A 19,860-nucleotide genomic window follows, 5' to 3' on the forward strand; every position below is an offset into this window, starting at 1 on the left:
TCTTTAGGAGGAGGATCTGCATTTACTGAATTAAGAACATTGGGATTCATCCCACGCTTTTCCTACCACACCCCACTGCTTATTGTCCTCACCACCAATTCTATGATAGGATTTTCCTATAATTTTTTTTTTTTTAGACAGATTCTTGATCTGTCATCAAGGCTGGAGTGCAGTGGTGCGATCTTGGCTTACTGCAACCTCTGCCTCCTAAGTTCAAGCAATTCTCCTCCCTCAGCCTCCCGAGTAGCTGACATTATAGGCGCCTGCCACCACACCAGCTAATTTTTGTATTTTTAGTAGAGATGAGGTTTCACCATGTTGGCCAGGCTGGTCTTGAACTCCTGACCTCATGATCCGCCCAGCTCAGCCCCCCAAAGTGCTGGGATTACAGGCATGAGCCACTGCGCCCAGCTGAGATTTTCCTATAAATTTACATTTCTTCTTTTATTAAATCTCAGACTACACTTAGTGCCAGTCCCTTGTCTGTCAACGGATGAATGTAATATCCACATCCAAGAGCATTTCTAGAAGGTACACGGTGAGCTCACCATAAGTAAGAGCTGATCATGGGGTTCAGTGAGATCATCAAGTAAGAAAGGAAACAGATGTGGCTGAAATTATGCCAGGAGTTGAACCAAAGATCAAAGCAAGTGAGTCCACCACTCTGGGCTCGCGGCAGGCCTTTTCTCATTTTCAGCTGAATAGTATCTTCCAAATGAAGGCCAAAATATTTTTTGAGATGTTATCATTTATAACATTTAATTGGGATGGTCTGAATTTTGATAAACATTTTTCCACCAGGGCCTTTAATACTTAATCACTTAATCAAAAACAGGATAAACTGAAGCAAATGATCATATCAACAGCCAAGCTGTAATTTTTCTATGGGGCTACAAACCGAATCAAGGGTCTCCTTTTTTCTTAATTAGATTCCTTCCATTTTAGGATCTTAGTCGTGTTTCTCCTCTTATCCTCATCATTGGTTTCTTCTGTCCCTGCCTCCACAGCTCAACCCTCCTCCTCCTCTTTCATAATTGTCATTGCAACTGTCACCTCTCTGTTCTCTTCTACTTTCTTGCCCTTGCCAGCAGCAATGCTTACCAATTTTTACACTTCAGAACAGGTTTGCTTACTTTGTCACTGCTTGGTGACAAAGAAAGGTAGCTGGCTGTCCCCCTGACCTCAAGAACAATGCATTTGGCATAAGTTTTAAAACAATTGTGAGGGGGAACTTTGAGATGTGCATGGAAACTGCATGGGTGAAGCATTTGAACCAAGTGCATCCTGAATCTGCTGTGCTGAACCCCATGTCTGCCAACCCCCTAGGCGTCTAGTCCGTAGCTGCAAGTGCTGCCGATTTGCCATTTTGCCTGGCATGTGACATGAGCAGGAAAAGAATTCCTACATATCTGCCTCGATCTGTTTCAGTAAATGACTAGCCTATGGGCAGAATACAACATATTAGACTGCATATTTGGCAAGATTGTCACCACGTATTTTTCTAAAACTTCAAAGACAGTAATTTGTTTTAGTTTTGTAATTTCGAAAATTTGTGTAATAACTACATACTATTTTACCTAATTGACAGTGATATGCAATCTTAGCTAGATGTACATTTTCTCCTGAAGTAATAAACTTTTTAAAAATTCCCTGCTCTAAGCATTTTTATTATCGTATCTATTGATAATTTCTGTATACAGAAATTGTCACAATTTCACAAACATAAAAACATTTATTTTAATAATTTTCTCTTAAAGGAACTAATTGTAGTCAATCCGGGTGCGAATATATAAATATTGTCTTAATTTAAGAGAATCAAACCAAACGTCATCATGTAATGAAATCTGAGCCAGATGAGCATGATATTCCATTTGAAACTTGGCTCTTCATAGTTTATTATAGGTTGGTATAAAAGTAATTGCGGGTTTGCCATTAAATGTAATAGCAAAAAAAAAGCTTCTATGGAACACAAATTTGATTGTGTTTTGTCATATTAATATTATTAGAAGTAGCATGCATCAAACAATAATGATAACCATTCGCAGGTGGATGTTCTCTGCTACCTGACCCTCTAAGATGCTGCATGTTCAGAACATTAGGGCACACATTTACTGCCACCACCACCCCCTATCCAAACCTGCTCTTGAGTAGAAGCAGAGAGTGCAAATCTGGTCATCTGCTGCTGGTGATCAGATGCCCTGCAGAGCTGGGCCAAGGGCGCCCCCTGCCGGCAGCCAGCAGTCCAGCCCTGGGCACTCTGCGGCTGAGGGCAGCACTGGCTCAAATTCCGTGGCAGGTACTCAGAGAAATGACACGAGGGTCCAGGAAAATCAGCCCAAGGAGTGAGGCCGGAACCTGGTCCTGTGTCTCCCTCAGGGGGATGTGCGCTGTGTGCAAATATTCTTTATCTTTTCCTATCAGGAGCTGGAAGGAAGAAAACAAAATAAAACTCCATGGTAGAAAGGAGTAGAGACGAGGAAATTTTGTTGTTGTTGTTTACATAAAGAATTTATATTTTAGTCATTAAAATGTTTCTAAGAAATATTGTGTTTTCTTCATTGAAATAACAGGAAGAGCTTCTCCTACAGAACACAGATTTGTCTGTTTTGTGATATTAATGTGATTAGAAGTAGCATGCATTAAACAATAACAACCATTCACAGGCGGATGTCCACTTGTAAGTTCTGTTGCACACACCTTCTCTAACTCATTTAAACCTCTGAAAACAGAGAAGGCAGGTACTGTTATAATCCCCATTTGAGAGAGGAAGAAACTGAGACCCCATTTCAGAGAGGATCATTAACTTGCAGAAAGTCTCGCAGCAGTGGAGCTTTGAAGCTAGGCCACTGACTGATGCTTTACCTTCTAAACTCACCCTGTGTTTAGACTCTCATTCAACTGTTGTATCAACATTGAACATATAGCAATGCTTATGGCAAGAATATTTTTAGTAATAACACAGAAAGAAGTTGTGAAAGACGTAGAGAAGTAAAAGCACAGCCTATTAGTGCTGTTCAGGAATATTTTTTATTTGAATTCGGATTTCATGGATGCCACACCAGCTTTGTTTGCCAATAGATTAACTTGGTAGTACTGATCAAAGGGTATAATTTATTTTATTCCTTCTTCTGAATTTATTGAAATCACCACTTTTTTTTTTTTTTACTTCCAAGACACATAGCCTTGGGACCATAGTCCCTTTGGCATAAAGGTAAAAATGTTAACCCCTAGAGGACTCTTATGTCCTGCTTGTCATGTCAGATGACATATGCAAATTACGCCCACACAACATCTGCATAGGCAGAGTTGATGTCACCCACACCTCCGTGGAGCTCTGTGCTACCACTGCACACTCACACCTGGGAGATGGTGAGAATCCCAGCTGTGCCTGCCTGGAACGGTGGCCCTCAGGATGGGTGAGCTCATGCGCCAAGACCCCACGGTGAATGGGGAGCAAATGCTGGCTGTCATCCCCTAAAGTCCTCAATTCCTTCTTGTATTAATAAATCTTCCCCAATCCCCATATGCATAGCAGCATTATACAGAACAGCCAAGAGACAAAGCAACTCAGTGTCCATTTTACCAATGGATTTTTTTTAAAAAAACTGTAGATACATACAATGGAATTTTATTCAAGCTTTAAAAAGAAGGAAGTCTTGGCATAATGCTACAACATGATGATCCTTGAGGACATTATGCTGAGAGAAATCCACCAGTCAGAAAAGAACTATTAGATTGTTTCACTTACATGAGGTCTTAGAGTAGTCAGAATCATGGAAACAGGAGGAGGAATGGTGGTTGCCAGGGGCTGGGAGGAGGGAGAAACAGGGAGTTGATTTCCCATGGACATAGAGTTTCCTTTTGGTAAGACTGAAAACCCTAGAGATGGCACACGACTATGTGAATGTGGCTGTCACTGCTGAACTGTACACTTGAAAATGGTTTAAAGGGCATATTTTATATTATGGGTTTCTTAACACTGTTAAAGATGGTTTGGAGGGAAAAAAAGGAGCTTCTCTGTGTGGGAGAAAACCCCTACAAGAGCAGATGAGATCAAACAAGCCATCATGCCTCATGCCTGAGACTTTCAGATACCATATTTGCAAGTTTAGGCACCAAACTAAGTCTGTGACCTGCTCTGCCTTCTTGTGATCTGCTAATGTAGCATTAAAGGGGTCGGGAGATGTATTGGTCTCTTTCCGCATAATCAGCTGAACTTATGAAAACTTTCATCATAGCTGTGATCAGAGACCCCACACATCCCCCAGGGTGATTTCATTAACTGACATTTTTCCTTTGAGAAAAGAATTAGTTGAAAACATAACTTTAGGCCTGTTTTAAAAGACATACAAGCACATCCCACCTTTGTTGTAGACACTTAACTTGTTCTCAATTGGTAGCAATGATGCCAACATAATTTTAATGAGGTTCGTGACTTGGTATGAGTCCCCAGGGGTGGGCAGACTGGACATGTTTAGTCTATGAACCATGTTGGTGCTTCTTGTGGTCTTAAACGTAGTCATCAAGAAACTAGAGAGAAATCATAAACTAGCAATGCTTTTCTTTTTTCTTTCTCCCTTCTAGCAATGCAGCAAAAAAGCCTCTCCCCCGCTCATGTGGCTTTTGAAGTCCTCCGGCATCATTGCCAACCGACCCTGGCCACGGATTTCTCTGACAATCGTCACCACGGCCATCATACTAACCATGGCCGTGTTCAACATGGTAAGCCCCGGGGTGAATCAGTGCTCACGCCACGCAGGGCATTCTTCCCTTCTGGGACCTGTCCTATGGAATTTTGGAAACTTGCTTTTAGCTCCAATGCTGCCCATTAAATGTAGCATCTCAGGGCAACAGCAGTCATTTCTCTAAGGAAAGGGATGCTTTCATGGAGCCACCTTGAGACACTGGGCGAGTCCTTGGACTCTGCACTTCCTTGCTCATGGTGGCTCCTCAACAGGCTACAGAAATGACTGCAAGGTCTGAAGCATAGTCATAAACCAAGAAGGGTGCAGTGTCCTGCCCTGGAGTGTAAAAGACCTGATCTCAGGGCTTCTCTCTCACCACCTACAGGACTAGAAAGATGTTTTCATTGAACTCTGCAGGCTCCATTTGCACTTCTTTGAAAGTGAGAACCAAGACTTCTCTACCAAGGGGGTTCTAAGGATTCAGTGAGCCAATGTTTGCAGCACACTGAGGACAGTGCTGGCCATTTTGTAACTATTGAACCTATGGCCGCTCTTACTATGTCAGTCTCATCATTGCTGGTGATCTCCCCCAGGACGGATACCTGGCTTGTCAGGGTGCTTTGAGACGCGTCCTTACTGTTCTCCCATCAGCAGCAGCAGCCGAAGGAACTCTGATGTTTCCTGTAGTGGACGCCTCATTGACTGTGGGACATGCAAAGTGTTAGGAGCTGTAGCCCTTGCCTTCCAGGGGCCTGAAGCCAGGTTGTGGTGACAGGCTGTATATAATTTCATAATAATAACATGTTTTTTTAAAGTAGAAAGCATTTGCATAGCAAAATGTAATATTGACTGAATATAAAGATGCACCTGGTACGTGCTGGGTGCTCAGACCCCAAAGACAGTTCTCTGCCCTCCAGTTGTAGGAGTAGAAGTGGGAGACAGACAGCTGGGTAACCCTATCATCAAGTCCTCCTGAAACGAGGAGGCAAAAACAGCAACAGAGGCATGAGGGGAAGGGAGAGCAGGGTCGGCTAGATGGAGTCCTGGAGGGCGGAGAGGAGGAGTCTGCCACGTGGACCCGGAGGAAGTGAGGGGCAAGGGCAGGTGGGCGGAAGGTCCTGAGAAGGAGGGACATTTGCATCTGGGACAAGAGAGACATTCATACTAAGAAGGATTGAAAAACAAAGCTGAAGAAGTGGATAAGGACCTCAAATGTTTAATGGGGCCAGTCCTCCAGGTCATGCTGGAGATCCTACAGTTCTTCTCAGACACCTGCAGATTCAGGTGACGCTGATGCCACCTGAACCCCAGATGGGTCAAGCCCCAGTGGCAGGGGTAGGATGGCCTCTCCATCTGCTTTGCCTTGCCTAGAATTGATCTTAGGGACACCTGCAAAGGGCCTTCAGAGAGCAGCTGTGGCTTGTTCTCCCTGCCTGTCTGGAAGTGGGTGTGTGCCATTCCCGCAAATTTTCTTGTGTCATAAGTTTGGGGACAAGTGTGCCTGCGGCCCGACCTCACCTGCCTGTGTGCCCCAGCTCCGTCTCAGGAGTTCCCCAAGAAAGGACGTGAGAGCAGTTCTGATGTGCATCTCCACAGGTATGTGGACCGCTGAAAGGGGACACTGCAGCCACCTCCTCCAGCCACCAGCTCAGCCTCCATGGCAGCTAGTTAAACAGCCGCATCTGTTGCTGGGGAAGGAGGTGCTCAGCAGGCCAGTCCCCCAGGACACAGCCTCCCTGGGCTAATGCAGGCCCTTGGCTCGCAGTGCCCTGTGGAGAAGTCCGGATGGGCCAGGTCCAGTGCTGGAAGCCCTCCTCCTGCCCTTCTGTAAGATGGGAGAGTGGCACAAAGCAGGTCTCCCCTTCTTCCTGGATGTCTGCATCACCTGAGGCTCGTTTTCTGCTGCAGGGATCATGGGGCCTCCCTCTGGGGAAGGAGGCCTCCTCTTCTAGGTCTCAGGCGTGCCTAGATGGTCACCTCATTACTTCCAATTAGGGCTTAATCCAGAGTGAATGGCAAACAGCTGAGGAGGGAAAATACACCATGTCTAGACAACAAGCAATTCCCTGGGGTACCACTGGGCTCCAGAAGAACGGAAGTGCCAGGGCTCAGCTGGAGACCTGCTGTGTTAGTCCACCTGAGGCACCTGTTCTCGGGAGCCAGACTGGCCAGCCAGGGGGCATTCTGTCTGAAGAACAGGGTTGGGGGTGACGGTAGGGAGCGGTGTTCTTACTGTGGTCCCAGAGCTCTCTTCAGGGGGACAGCCTCAGAGTCGGGAGCTCAAGATGAGAGATTTAAGACAGACAGGAGAGGTTTTCCTGAAAGAGCCTTTCTGCAGACACACCACGAGCCACAAGAATGCCTCAGCTCTCTGCATAGGCAATTTCCTGGATACTGCAAGGATGTGAAGAAATCACAGGGGAGGAACCTGGACAGAGAGGTAGGCAAGTGGCATTGGGCCGAGACTCCAGAAGCATCATGAGTGTATGAGTGTGTTTACTTTATTTTTTTTGGAGACGGAGTTTCACTCTGTCACCAGGCTGGAGTGCAGTGGCGCGATTCCGGCTCAACTGCAACCTTTGACTCCCAGGTTTAAGCGATTCTCCTGCCTTAGCTTCCCGAGTAGCTGGGACTACAGGTGCAGGTCACCACAACCAGTTAATTTTGGTATATTTTTTTTTTTAGTAGAGACAGGGTTTGACCATATTGGCTAGGATGGCCTCTATCTCTTGACCTTGTGATCTGCCTGCCTCAGCCTCCCAAAGTACTGGGATTACAAGCATAAGCCACTGTGCCCAACCGAGTGTGTTTTCTAAAATGGGTTCTTCGGGCTCAACTTTGTAACCTGTGCATTAGTCCTGCTGCTCCAAGATCCAGCTCCCCGGGTGAGCACACTGCCAAGCACCAGGTGGAGTCCGACAGATGAAAGCTACGAGAGAGACCGAGTTGGAAGTTAACTCCATAGCCAAGGGGCAGAGGATGAAAGCGCACTTGAAGGCAGCAGGGTGCCCGGGGTCCCAAGATCTCAGAAACCTCCAGTGACTGACACATGCCCGATCATTAAGCCTCCTCCTGGCTCCTCAGGAGTGTGTTCACCATACCTGCAAGCAAATTGAGCACACTTCCTGAGAGCTGACCTTCACTGGCCAGTAGCAGCTCATACCAGTTAGGGGACGATACCTTTTAACATCATATACACACACGTCAGAGTGAGATCATTATTTCTTGATATACATATAAATAGTGAAATGATTACTACAGGCAAGCTATTTAACAAATCTGTCACCTTCCCCAGTAACCTCTTGTGTGTATGATTAATGCACCCAAATCTACTCCCTTAGCAAATCTTCAATACAACAGAATAGTATTAACCATAGCCCTCCAACTGTGCATTAGATATCTAGATGCACTCATCCATAGGACTGCCACTTTGCACCCTTTGACCTATCTCTCCCCATTTCCTGCCCTCCCCACACCTGGGAACCACCATCCTACTCTCTGTTTCTGTATATTCAACCTTGTTTTATTCCACATATAAGTGAGATCGCTCAGTATTCATCTTCCTGTGCCTGGCTTGTTTCACTTAGCATAATATCCTGCTCCATCTATGTCATTGGAAATGACAAGATTTCCGTCTTTTTAAAGTTGAGTAATATTCCATTGTGTGTGTGTGTGTGTGTGTGTGTGTGTGTGTGTGTGTGTGTGTATCAAAATTTCTTTATCCAATCATCCGTCAATAGACACATTGTTTCTCTATCTTGGCCGTTATGAATAATGCTGGAATGAACATTGAGGAAATCTTTCTTTGTTTTTTCACATGCCCTAGGAAAGTGCCTTTCATTCATTAGCTATTAAATGAAAGAATGGATGAATGAATAGGGAAGTATACAGCCATTTAAATAAAAAAAAATTCTTTTTGTAAAATCTAGTTTGAGCTTGTAAAGCTAGGATTTATCACCTAATTCGTAAAGACAATGTAACTGGGAAACAAATATGCTTTGGAGGCCAGCTCTATTTTGTATAGCATAATTAGTCATGATTGACATACAGTGCAGCCAGTGTCTATAGTTTGACAAGTGATCATTTAGGAGGAGACATTCTTTCCACAGTAGCCGTGATCCTTTAGAGAGAGGACAACTGCCTTTAGTAACAGAAATGTGTCTTTCATGTTGTTTTTCTTCCTCTACAGAAGACACATTAAAAGTATGACGGTTGACCCTTGAGATGTATTTCTTCTCAAAGATATTCATCACACTTTGCAATACTTTTAATGTGTCTTCTGCAGATTTTCCACATACCAAGGTGCCTTCTGTAGCAGTAGAGGCAGGAAAGAAGCTAAATTACCTTTTCCCCACTTTTCCTGTGTCGATGCAGGGGGAGAAGAGATCAGAACTGCTCAAGCGCTGAATTCCTCCAAGAGTTCAGGAAAGCCCCATTTGTATTGATACCTGGTGCCATGAACTTAGCGGTTCTTTTCCATGCAGGTGCTCCGCCTGTACTTATGTCAAGAAAAATCATAAAACTGTAGGAAGCCAATGTTAGGTACGGAAAGGAAATAATATGACCTGGCTGTAGAGCCTTTCTTATAATGTCTTATTAATCACCAAAGAGGCAGGAATTGTCCATGGGACTGTGCCTCTGGCCACACCTGAGGATCTGCAGATGCCTCGGGCTCCTGAGCTCTGACTGAGTGAGGCAGAGGCAGTGCCCCCGGCCACATGCCTCACTAGGTGGTGCTGAAGCCACAGGCAGACTGCTGAAGCAGGCAGGCTGGTTAGAAGACAGCACCTGTGCGGGGTGGTGCAAGGGAAGCGGGCTCCTGTCACTCACGTCAGGAAGGTGACACCTGCTGAGGATGCCAGTGAAACCCAGTCTCTACTTGCGTGCAGCTCAACAGTCCCAGCATCATTTCTGTCTCTTTTTACCCAGCCCCACTTCAACCTGTCCATCCTGGGGCAGTTTCTATTTAAAGCAGGATAGCTTTTGATGTTTTTTTCAGTATTCTTTTTTTTCTGAACATGTATTCCAGGCTGATGGAGCCCCATTCCCAAGTAATATTTCCATTTCTTAGCAGTTGTTAACCCAGTGAGAGGAATCCAGGCATCGGACTCCCATTTCAGCAACAATACCAGTTTTTGTGTTGGCGGAGGTTGGGGGCTGTGGGAGCACATATGCTTCAAGTCACTGGGAAGAACATTTCATTTGCTCTCAGAAAACTTCACGTTTTTAAAGTCATAGCCTCATTCATGTCTTTATGTAAAGCCTCTGTTACTGTTTTTTTTTTTTTTTTTTTTTTTTTTTTTTTTTTTTTTTTTTTTTTTTTTTTTTTTTTTTTTTTTTTTTTTTTTTTTTTGCTCTGTCATCCAGGCTGGAGTCCAGTGGCACAATCTTGGCTCACTGCAACTTCTGCCGCCTGGGTTAAAGCAATTCTCTGCCTCAGCCTCCTGAGTAGCTGGGATTACAGGCACCAGCCACTATGCCTGGCTAATTTTTGTATTTTTAGTAGAGTCGGGGTTTCACCATGTTGGCCAGGCTGGTCTTGAACTCCTGACCTTGTGATCTACCTGCCTCAGCCTCCCAAAGTGCTGGGATTACAGGCGTGAGCCACCGCGCCCGGCTGTCCCTGTGATTTTTTAAGTTTTCTCTTCGAGACAGAGGAAGAGTGCTTTCATTTTCTTTCCTTTGGGTGTGTGTGTGTGTGTGTGTGTGTGTGTGTGTGTTTCTAATGTATGTTTTTAAAATCACATAAAATATAAATAACATAAAGTATACTGAACAATTTTTAAACATACAATTCAGTAACATTAAATACATTTGCAACGTGGTGCAGCCTTCACCACTCTCTGTCTCCATAGCGTTTTTCATTTTCCCAAACGGCAACTCTGTCCCCATGAAACACTCACTCCCCATCCTACCTCCCCCAGCCCTAGGTCACCATCGTGCTGCTTCCTGTTTCTATGAATTTGCCAATTCTAGGGACCTCATGTGAGTGAGTCACACGGTATCTGCCCCTCTGTGTCTGCCTCCTTGCCCCTTGCATTGTGCCCTCAGATACTCCTTTTCTTCTAGATGCCCCAGTCCCTCTGCAGCAAGTGAGCCTCAGTTTGCCCTGCATTTTTCCAGCCAGTGGCAAGCAGCCCTTATTAACTGCTTCTCTGTCATCACCTGCCATGACTCTATATTTCAAAGGGGAGAAATGCATTAGGAGTAACGTGGATGGCTTGAGGCTGCCCTGACCTGCCTCTGCCATTGACTGCATGGATGGGCCGCTTCATCTGAGGGCTCTATGTCAATTTCCAGTCACTGATATTTATTCCCAGCCTGCATTTTAATGATCCTCACAAGAGCCAGGGTCAATGAGAACAGTGTGTTCACAGGACTGGTTTTAAGTGTCAGTACTCATTGATATTGAATGCCAAAACTTCCAAGTCAGTTTTATTTTCAGTGAATTGTGCAATTTTACCAGGATACCTTATACATTTGACGTTTATCCGTGTGATACCGGCACCTCAATAAAAAGTGGAGAAAAACAATTAGTTGTCCATGTTTGTTTTATACATAGTGTTTTTTCCATGTTAGTCTCCAGCTGGCTGTTGAGAATCATGTCTGAGCAGCCGAATGTGCTCTCATTTTATTCCTGACATTTCGAGAATGACGTCACTTGATTCCTTGCAGCATTTTGCAATTTCTTCTGAGAAATTTCCAAGAAATGTATTCTAAGTAAAGCATATATAAATCTGTGAGCCACCCAGACAAGGAGTTAGCCATAGTTAACTAGTAGGCTAGTCAGTTAGACTAGACTACTAGTCTAATTTCAACCAAATGACAAACACAATGATGTTATCAGGCATAAAACAATAATACTAAATGCACCTGTTTACAATTTAATGTCATTAGAAAAATATAATTCTGATATGTTTTTAATTGCTTTAGAAATGTAACATTTGCAAGCAAACTAAAAATATGCAATGTTCATTAGCATTTTATTTAGGATGTTTTGTTCAGAATGATGACATCATTATCCCAATTATGATAAAGGATGTAGAAAATTAAATTAGGTTCAGAGAAGCGCTTCCTAAATCATTATGATGCTAAAAATATTTTCAGTGGAGAAAGTTGGGGCAGCTTTACCTGGAAGGAAGGTGGGCAAGGAAATAATAACTCTCTTGAGTATTTAACTGGCTATAATTAGGGAATGACATGAGTTTGTTATTTGAAAATGAAAAGAAGTCAGAGGTAGGGAGTTGATTCAAAATTGTAATATGATTTTAGACAGAATGAAGAGTCTTGAATTTATGGGTAGTTAGTAAATACTAGAAAGACAGCAGAAGTGAGATAGGAAACATGGTGTATGGTGATTGGAGTTTTCTGTTCTTCAAGTTCAACCATCATATTTACTGCAAAAACTCCTTGCAAGACACATTTTTTTCACAAAGTAAACTACTCAGTCACTGTATGTCAAGAATGTAATACTTGATTTTCCCTAGGTTTTTGCCTATATGCTGATATAATCAAGAAGTTTTTAAAAATATTTTAAGATCCTTGGCACTTAAGACTAGTGATGCACCAGGCTAAACAATCTCCTTTTGTTTGACATTTCTTGATTTTTTAAAATATTTAAATCAATTGAATTTCTGGTCTATCAAATTTTAATCTAAATTTGTACTTTTTTGGAGCTTGTTGTTTGCCAAGCGATTACTTCATTATTTTTTTTTCAATCCCTGATATAATTTTTTCCAAAATATTAGCACACTTGTAGTTCAGCCAGGGATGTGACAATTTTTACAAATTCTTTCATCATACATATAGAAATTACTCATTTCTTTGATTCTTAAATCAGCATTTTGCCTGATTTAATCAAGTGATATAATGGGCAGAAATACAGTATCTAGTATTTCTATAGACGATAAGAAGAATGTTCCCAATAATAGATTAAATAAATGCCTTCTTATCTGTCCAAATAAAGTAGTTTAGGTATTTGACAAGAACTATGCAATCCAGAGAAATAACTCGATAGAAATGAACAAAAGCAACCATAGAAACTACAAGGGAAGTTTTATTTTTTAAACCTTGAATATGTGTGGTTAACCCTATGCAGAAAACAAAATCTGTTTAATAGATTTATGAATGAAATTAATTTATTTCAGTAAAAGGAACTGGTTCAAGTCACGGTTCTGTGGTTTGTGTTTCCAGAACATGCCTGTGACCCTTAGCCATATGACCGAAAAGTGGCTGATCCTTGGGTATTTAGTCTGTTTGCAGCTTCTGTAGGACAGAGAATGAGAGAGAGAGGAAGAGAGAGAGAGAGAGAGAGAGAGAAAGAGATTTCTCCTGCCTTGCTAACAGGTTGATGCTGTCCTTCTGATGCTTATATTATGTAAGACCATTACATAAGAGCTAATTATTTTCTCAGCATTACCTTTTGTCTCTTTAAAGTCCCCTTTCCAGCAGTCCTAAAAACATTCATCCTTTTAAATTTTTCACCCTTATGATCTGAGTTGCCAAGCACTCACAAATAATAGATATAAATGTAGAGGCTGGTGATTGCATTTTGCTTACAAAATTAATTTTCATTCTAAAAATCAATAATTCATAGAAATATACTGACTCATTAAATGTTTGAGCCGAGATGGAAAAGATACTGGAGGAAAAAAACATTCTGAAGACTCCAATTTGATGGTAGAGAAGTGAATGTATGCATGGTGATATCGGCTTCAAAGGCGATATCGGTTTCAAATGTCATTCTAACCATGCTCTCTGCCAAGGGCTTTGTGTACTTTTTATTGTTTGAGAGAGGTGCCTCCAGTTTCTTTAATGTGAATTTTGAAGTTCTGGAATTCTTTATGGAATGTATAGAACAATAAATCGTTCATTACTTATTGAATAGAAATTCCCAAATCCGCATGAACAATCCTGTTTACTGTGCATAAGGAACACAGAATTCATAAAGTTAGCAGCCACCTGCTAGTTATCTTGTCTAATTTGCACTACTAATTCATAAAAAAAAAAAAAAAAAAAAAAAAAAAAAAAAAAAAAAAAAAAAAAAAAAAAAAAAAAAAACCTTCTCTTTGCAGTTTTTCCTGAGTGACTCCGAGGAAACAATCCCTCCAACTGCCAATACATCAAACACAAGTTCTTCAGCCTCAAATAATCAGGCGGCGATTCTGCGTGCACAAAATTTATTTTTCCTCCCGGTAAGAACATTGCAATTATGACTGCTTTGGTGGCTCTCCTGTATGCTAGTAGTCTGTATAACATACATTCTTTAGTCTTAGATTTGTTCTAGAGTTTGCATTTCCTCTCTGATATCAATCTCTGAGCAGTCCTGAATTTACAAATGCCAGCCTCTGCTACAAGTCCAAGCCCTTGGGGACTGGTGAAACTCACATTTGCAAACCTACAATGTTATTTTCATGCTTTCACCAGTAATGATTGCCTTATTCTCTTAACCACTACAACATTTCTAGCATATATCCTACCATATGGCATTCAATTATACATCACCATGTTTCTGGGTTTTTTACTGAGAGACGTTGCTAATTGTTCCAGTGAATTAGTATTATCCCCCTTAAAGCTGTGATAAAACTGCCCACACCTCATTTTCCTTCCTCTTCTTTGGCAACATACGCTGCCCAGTAATTCTATTCCTCAGTAATTCTTGCTAACGGACTCATCTTCACCAGTGTCCCAAAGGACCTAGGTTGAAATTTCAAAACTTATTAACGCATTAAACTTTTAAGTGGGGAGTTAAGTCAGTTATTTACTGCTTAACAACTTTGTTCTTCCACAAATTGTGAAAAAAAAAAGTTTTTATGCTCTCCTTTTCACTTTCTGAATAATTACCTAAAAATAGTGCAGATTATGCTCATTTAGTTTCCGTCTCAAATAACCAGTTTTGAGAAAGCTAAGTGAACTATTTTGGAGACTCAAATCAATAATTCAATATGTATGCTTTCAAAATACAGAAAATTTTAACTCCAGTAGCTATGGCAATAAAGTGGATTGATTTTCTTATTTCTCCTTCTCTGATTTGCTGCCTTGATATTTTGCTCTGGTCATTTTTCCCTTCCCATCATGTAATTTATCGGGCAGCTCACAGCTACATGCACAGAAAGAAACGGCTTCTCTTGTTCTTTCCTGGAGGCTTCTGAGGCTTGACTGGGTCAAGGGAAAGATGACCATTTTCTAAAAGCAGTGTCCCCATGGGGACATTGGGAAGAGGGGGTGGTATAGGTTCATCCCTTACCCTGGAGATCCTGTCCTTCAAATTATGTATTACCATCAACTTCAGTGAGGATTAGGCTTTGAATTATCTAGTTAAACGAAAGTGAAAAGCTGGAGTCCTCCTGAGAGCTTATTGACTGTAATCTCACTGCGGGCCATTTGGAGCCCTCTGTTTTAGAGAAATATTTAAATTAACGGTGTGGCCTGACTCTTCCTCCTTGAACCAATGGTGTTAGCATCCACATGATCCATAAGCTGGATGCTGGGGAGAGAGTGCACCGACTGAGCAGTCCCCTTTCACATCCACGTAGTACTTTACATTTAAAATTTTAATGTGAAGATGCATTTTGACAGGAAAAAAATGTATAGCTGGTAATATCCTTTTAAATCTCTCCTTCCACTATGTTTGAGATCACTTGGTATCATTAAAAGAATAAGGAAATCATTATGAATTTCATTTAGGTAAATCTGTATAATATCTTATTTGCAATCAAAGAAAATTATTAAAAACTCAAGGTGGGGAAAGGCAACATGTATTCGACCTTAAATCATTCTGAAAAAGCACAATCTACATGGCATGTGGTAAACAGACTACTGTCTTTCCAATCATGGGGCCTTGGAGATGCTAGCCAGTGTTGCCAAGGAAGCCCCAGGTCTGCATGAACTGGCTGTACAGAAATGCATTATGAACTCATGGGGTTAGCAGTCCCTAAGGAGCCCGATATCCTGACTTCCTTCCTCATGGATCCCAGGGAACACAGGAAAAGCCATTTTGTGGGTGTGCACCAGACAGGCATCGTTTCTCTCAAACCCCATGTCATGTGATATCTGAAGTTGACCAGCAAGTTGAGAAGCATGCCTAATTGACTGCTGATGGTAATAGAAAGTGATATAACTCTTCTAAGTGATAATTTCAATCGTTACCAAAAAAAAAGTACAAGACAGACATACTTTTTACCGTGTAATACTAATTTTGGAAGTTAATTTTAAAAGTGGAAAGGTTTACCAAAAACATGTTTGTACATGTGTTTATAAAACATCAACAACAAAAAAGAAAGTAAAAGAAAGAAAGCAGCCTAAAAATTTGAAAATGCATGGTGGTTATACTTAACCACCATGTAAGTTATAACAAAATTTATTTTAACTACCATATAAGACATTCTAAAAAAAATGACATATAAATATATATTCATAATAAATTATTCATTGAAAATAATTGTTTTAAAAAATTCTAAACAGTATAATCCTAACTTTCTAAAGTAATACTACCAATATTAAATAGCAAGAAAAAGGCTGGAAACACATATACAAGTAATGAATAGTGGCTAAAGTGGATATTGGGGATTATCAGAGACCCTTATTTTTATATGGATTCTTTTGTATATTTCCCAATTTTTGACATTGGATGTATTATTTCTGTAGCAGGAAAACACAGTCCTTTTAAAATAACAAAATTAGCCATAAAGGATCTTTGCCACGTAAGCTGTTTATACCACAGCAGGCGCTTGGTATGCATTATGTCATTTCATCCAAAAATGACCCTGGTAAAGTAGATCTTATTGGGACTCTAATTTTGCAGGTGAAGAAGCTATAAGACCCAGAGACTTTACTGTTAATAAATTACCCAAGATAACAATGGCTGTTACATTACTGTAAAGTGCAGGTTGGTTTCAAAGATTATGTCAAAACCGGTAAACATTACTAGCAATCGGCTTTACCAGTAAGTACAGTCCATTAGAAGTCAGTTCAATATCCTATCGCCAGAACCGCTGGCCAGCCAGCGCCCTCCCTGGTCAGCTAAACCGTGGAGGCAGGTCAGGCTCCCAACCCAGCCATCCTGTAGTATTCTCTCCCGCACATCCTTCGGAGTCAATTTACAGGTTCCCAACTTACCTTTTCATGCCAGATTACCTCTTGCACAGCCTCCAAGCATGCTAGAAAGCCATTTAATAGAGATGGACTAAAAGTCTACTTCCCTTGAACATATATATTTGAGTAGATGTTCCTGAAATGTGAAAAAAAAAAATTAAAGCCTCAGAATAATTTTTGAAATGTGAAACCTTAGCATAGTTTATAGGTATTGACACATAGTTCAAAGGTTCAAACTGTGAGAACCTTTAAAATTTTACCCCGTGTCCCTACACACCAAATAATCCCCATTGATACACACACACACACACTTCTAAGTGATTCCTTATTCTGCCCTCTCATTTGATTAGGCTGAACTGGTTGATAGCTTTCATTATAACAGTGGTTTTCAATCATAATTTTAGAAACAGAGCTCTTTCAAAAACGAAAGCTGACCAAGAGCTTTATAGTAATAATAGCAAAATTTACATAACTTCTCATGGACTAGGCCATTCTGAACTTGTGTTACTTAATCTTAATGAGAATTCTCCAAGGTGGGTATTACCATCATCTTTACTTTGAGTGACTTGTGGAAGACACGGGATTGTTTTGTTAAGCTCAGCTGATTTGGGGGATCCGATGGGACAGAATTACTGAATAAGAGACTTACCCTCACCAGTTCCTGGGGCAATTTCCCGGGTTTTAAGGAGCAGTTTTATAATACTCAAGACTATCGATTAAAGGCCTACTAGGTTATAAATAAGGGCTTCTCAAACTCTTTGTGAAGGCCCTTTCTTCATTTTGCTTTGTTTTGTTTTTGTAATTTCTAGTCTGTAACAGACTAATTCTTTTGAAAAATATAATGGTGAATTACTAGAAAAATGAACTAAAAAGACAGCCATATGAAATGCAAGCTCATGTTTTATTACATTCATCAGAAACAAGCTTACTCTGCCAAATTTCAATCCACATTGTATACCTGTTTCACAGAACTCACTGCTGTATTTTGAGTCCTCTTTTTCTAAGCGACATAGAGCTTTAGTGTAACTTGTATCAAAGTCCTCAGACCTGCCCTGAAGTAGGTACTCAGTAACTTATCTAAGGTGACATGGGCAGAACTCTCATAGAAATAAGGTGTCCTTTCACAGGGTATGCTACACCTTGCCTGCCTCTGAGATACTGCCTGTGCACGTGTTCACAGCTCTATTGATTCTGTTGTTTTACTACGTTAACCCACATTGTCTCTTCTTTCCGTTTTTTTGTTCTCTGTTGTGGGAGAGCATGAGAGACAGAAGAGTAGAGGGCTGCTATCTGGCAATTGCAGCTGAGATACAGTGCTTATAACACTCAGTATTCCTTAAAATGCTGCCACCTGAAATGAAAAGTAGCCTTCACATTCCCATGCAGAGAAAGACTTTCACCCGCTAAAGAGTGACCTAGTTGGTGTGTAATCCAGTGTGAGGTGTTGGTCTTCCTTTTAAAGCCACAATACCAGGTCGAAGTTCTTACTGATGGAATTTCTATTCATTCCTCCTTGGGTTCCTCCAGTCAAGCATGCCTCTTGCAAAGAGAAAGCCTGACGTATGATCACTGCAAGCTCATATTTCCAACTTTTCTTTCGTCTACAAGAACAGGAGTGTTGAGCTAATATCAGTCGCCTTCCACATAGCTTAATGTAGATGGCTTTAGCTGGGGATATCAAAGGAGGAGGCGGAATGACAAAAATAAGCAGTTCATACCTGGCTTACTCAGTATGATGAAATTATAATTGAGTAGTTTAAAAGCTAGGCTATCTTTTAAAGACAAGGTTTAAAACACATCAATAAGGGGCCAGGCGCAGTGGCTCATGCCTGTAATCCCAGCATTTTGGAAGGCCGAGGCTGGCGGATCATGAGGTCAGGAGTTTGAGACCAGCCTGACCAATGCAACATGGTAAAACCCCGTCTCTACTAAAAATACAAAAATTAGCCAGGCATGGTGGTGGGCACCTGTAATCTCAGCTACTCAAGAGGCTGAGGCAAGAGAATTGCTTGAATCCAGGAGGCAGAGGTTGCAGTGAGCCAAGATTGCACCACTGCACTCCAGCCTGGGCGACAGACCAAGACTCCATATAAAAAAGAAAAAAAATCAATAAGATCTATGTTTTACTAAAAGTCTTAATTTTTTGAGCTTTTTTTCTGTTCTAGGAATGCTAAGATAGTAACACAACCCCTTGTTCACAGAAACCCCATGATGTAGCAAATAAAGCATTTTGAGGCTGGCACCTGCTTCACCGTAGGGAGTACCTCCTGGCGTGCAGGACTCTGGCTCTGTACATTACTCTTTTATCTCTGTTGTTTTCAATGACCTACAAGGATAATATGATTACCCTCATTTTACAGTGTCATGCAGACACTGTGATATAGGCAAGTTAAGTCACTGGTTGCAAGTAAGTGAGCTAATGTGTGAGTGAAAAGTTGAATTCAGAGCTATCCAAAGCCTACCTGAACCTGCCTGCAGTGGTAGATGGTGAGGAAATGGCTCACCTGGGGGGCCTGCCTGCAGCTTGCTCCGGCCTCAGATGGAAGGTGCTAGTTCTGGCTCCCACTTGTTTCTTCCACTTTCTTCTGGTGGCTGTCCAACTCCCAGGGGATTCATGACTCGCCCTGGTCAGGCTTTTAACTTAAATCCTTCTGTTTTAAATAGGCCCGCTGACACACCATTTCTCTTCTAATAAAATGTCTGGGCTTCCTTATGCTTTTAACAGAGTTATCTGGAATGATTTATATTCTCTTAATGAATGAAAGAATTGAAAGGCCAAAAGAGATTCTATTCACTTCAACATATATTTAAGGAATATATAGGAGGCCACACTGTTTTCATTTTCAAGAAATAAATGACATTGGTTTATAATGATGTGTCTTCCATATATTTTTTTTTACAATTTTAGTTCTAAAAAGTATCTGGCAATATACATGCTTATTTTTATTTATCATGCAAGGTTGAGTTGGAAAGCTGTGGATGATATTTTTTTTTCTGAATTTAACATATTTGGGCATTTACCACTGCCTCAAAGATAAGAAACAGGGCTCTGTTTTCACAGCCAGGTTATATGTTGACCACA

General features: G+C 41.3%; 1 protein-coding gene across 1 annotated transcript in view; it reads left to right on the top strand.

Moving 5' to 3' along the window:
• Positions 1-19,860, top strand: part of ADCY2 (adenylate cyclase 2) — a gene marked incomplete at its 5' end in the record, with an annotated part of 165,540 nt that overhangs the window by 87,016 nt on the left and 58,664 nt on the right. Inside the window, 2 exons of the mRNA XM_017496921.2 lie at positions 4,585-4,722; positions 13,760-13,879. Of these exons, the coding sequence (XP_017352410.2) occupies positions 4,585-4,722; positions 13,760-13,879 (258 nt within the window). The remainder of the gene's footprint in view (positions 1-4,584; positions 4,723-13,759; positions 13,880-19,860) is intronic.

The sequence above is a fragment of the Cebus imitator genome, unplaced genomic scaffold (genome assembly GCF_001604975.1).
Source record: "Cebus imitator isolate Cc_AM_T3 unplaced genomic scaffold, Cebus_imitator-1.0 Scaffold226, whole genome shotgun sequence".
Taxonomy (NCBI): Eukaryota; Metazoa; Chordata; class Mammalia; order Primates; family Cebidae; genus Cebus; species Cebus imitator.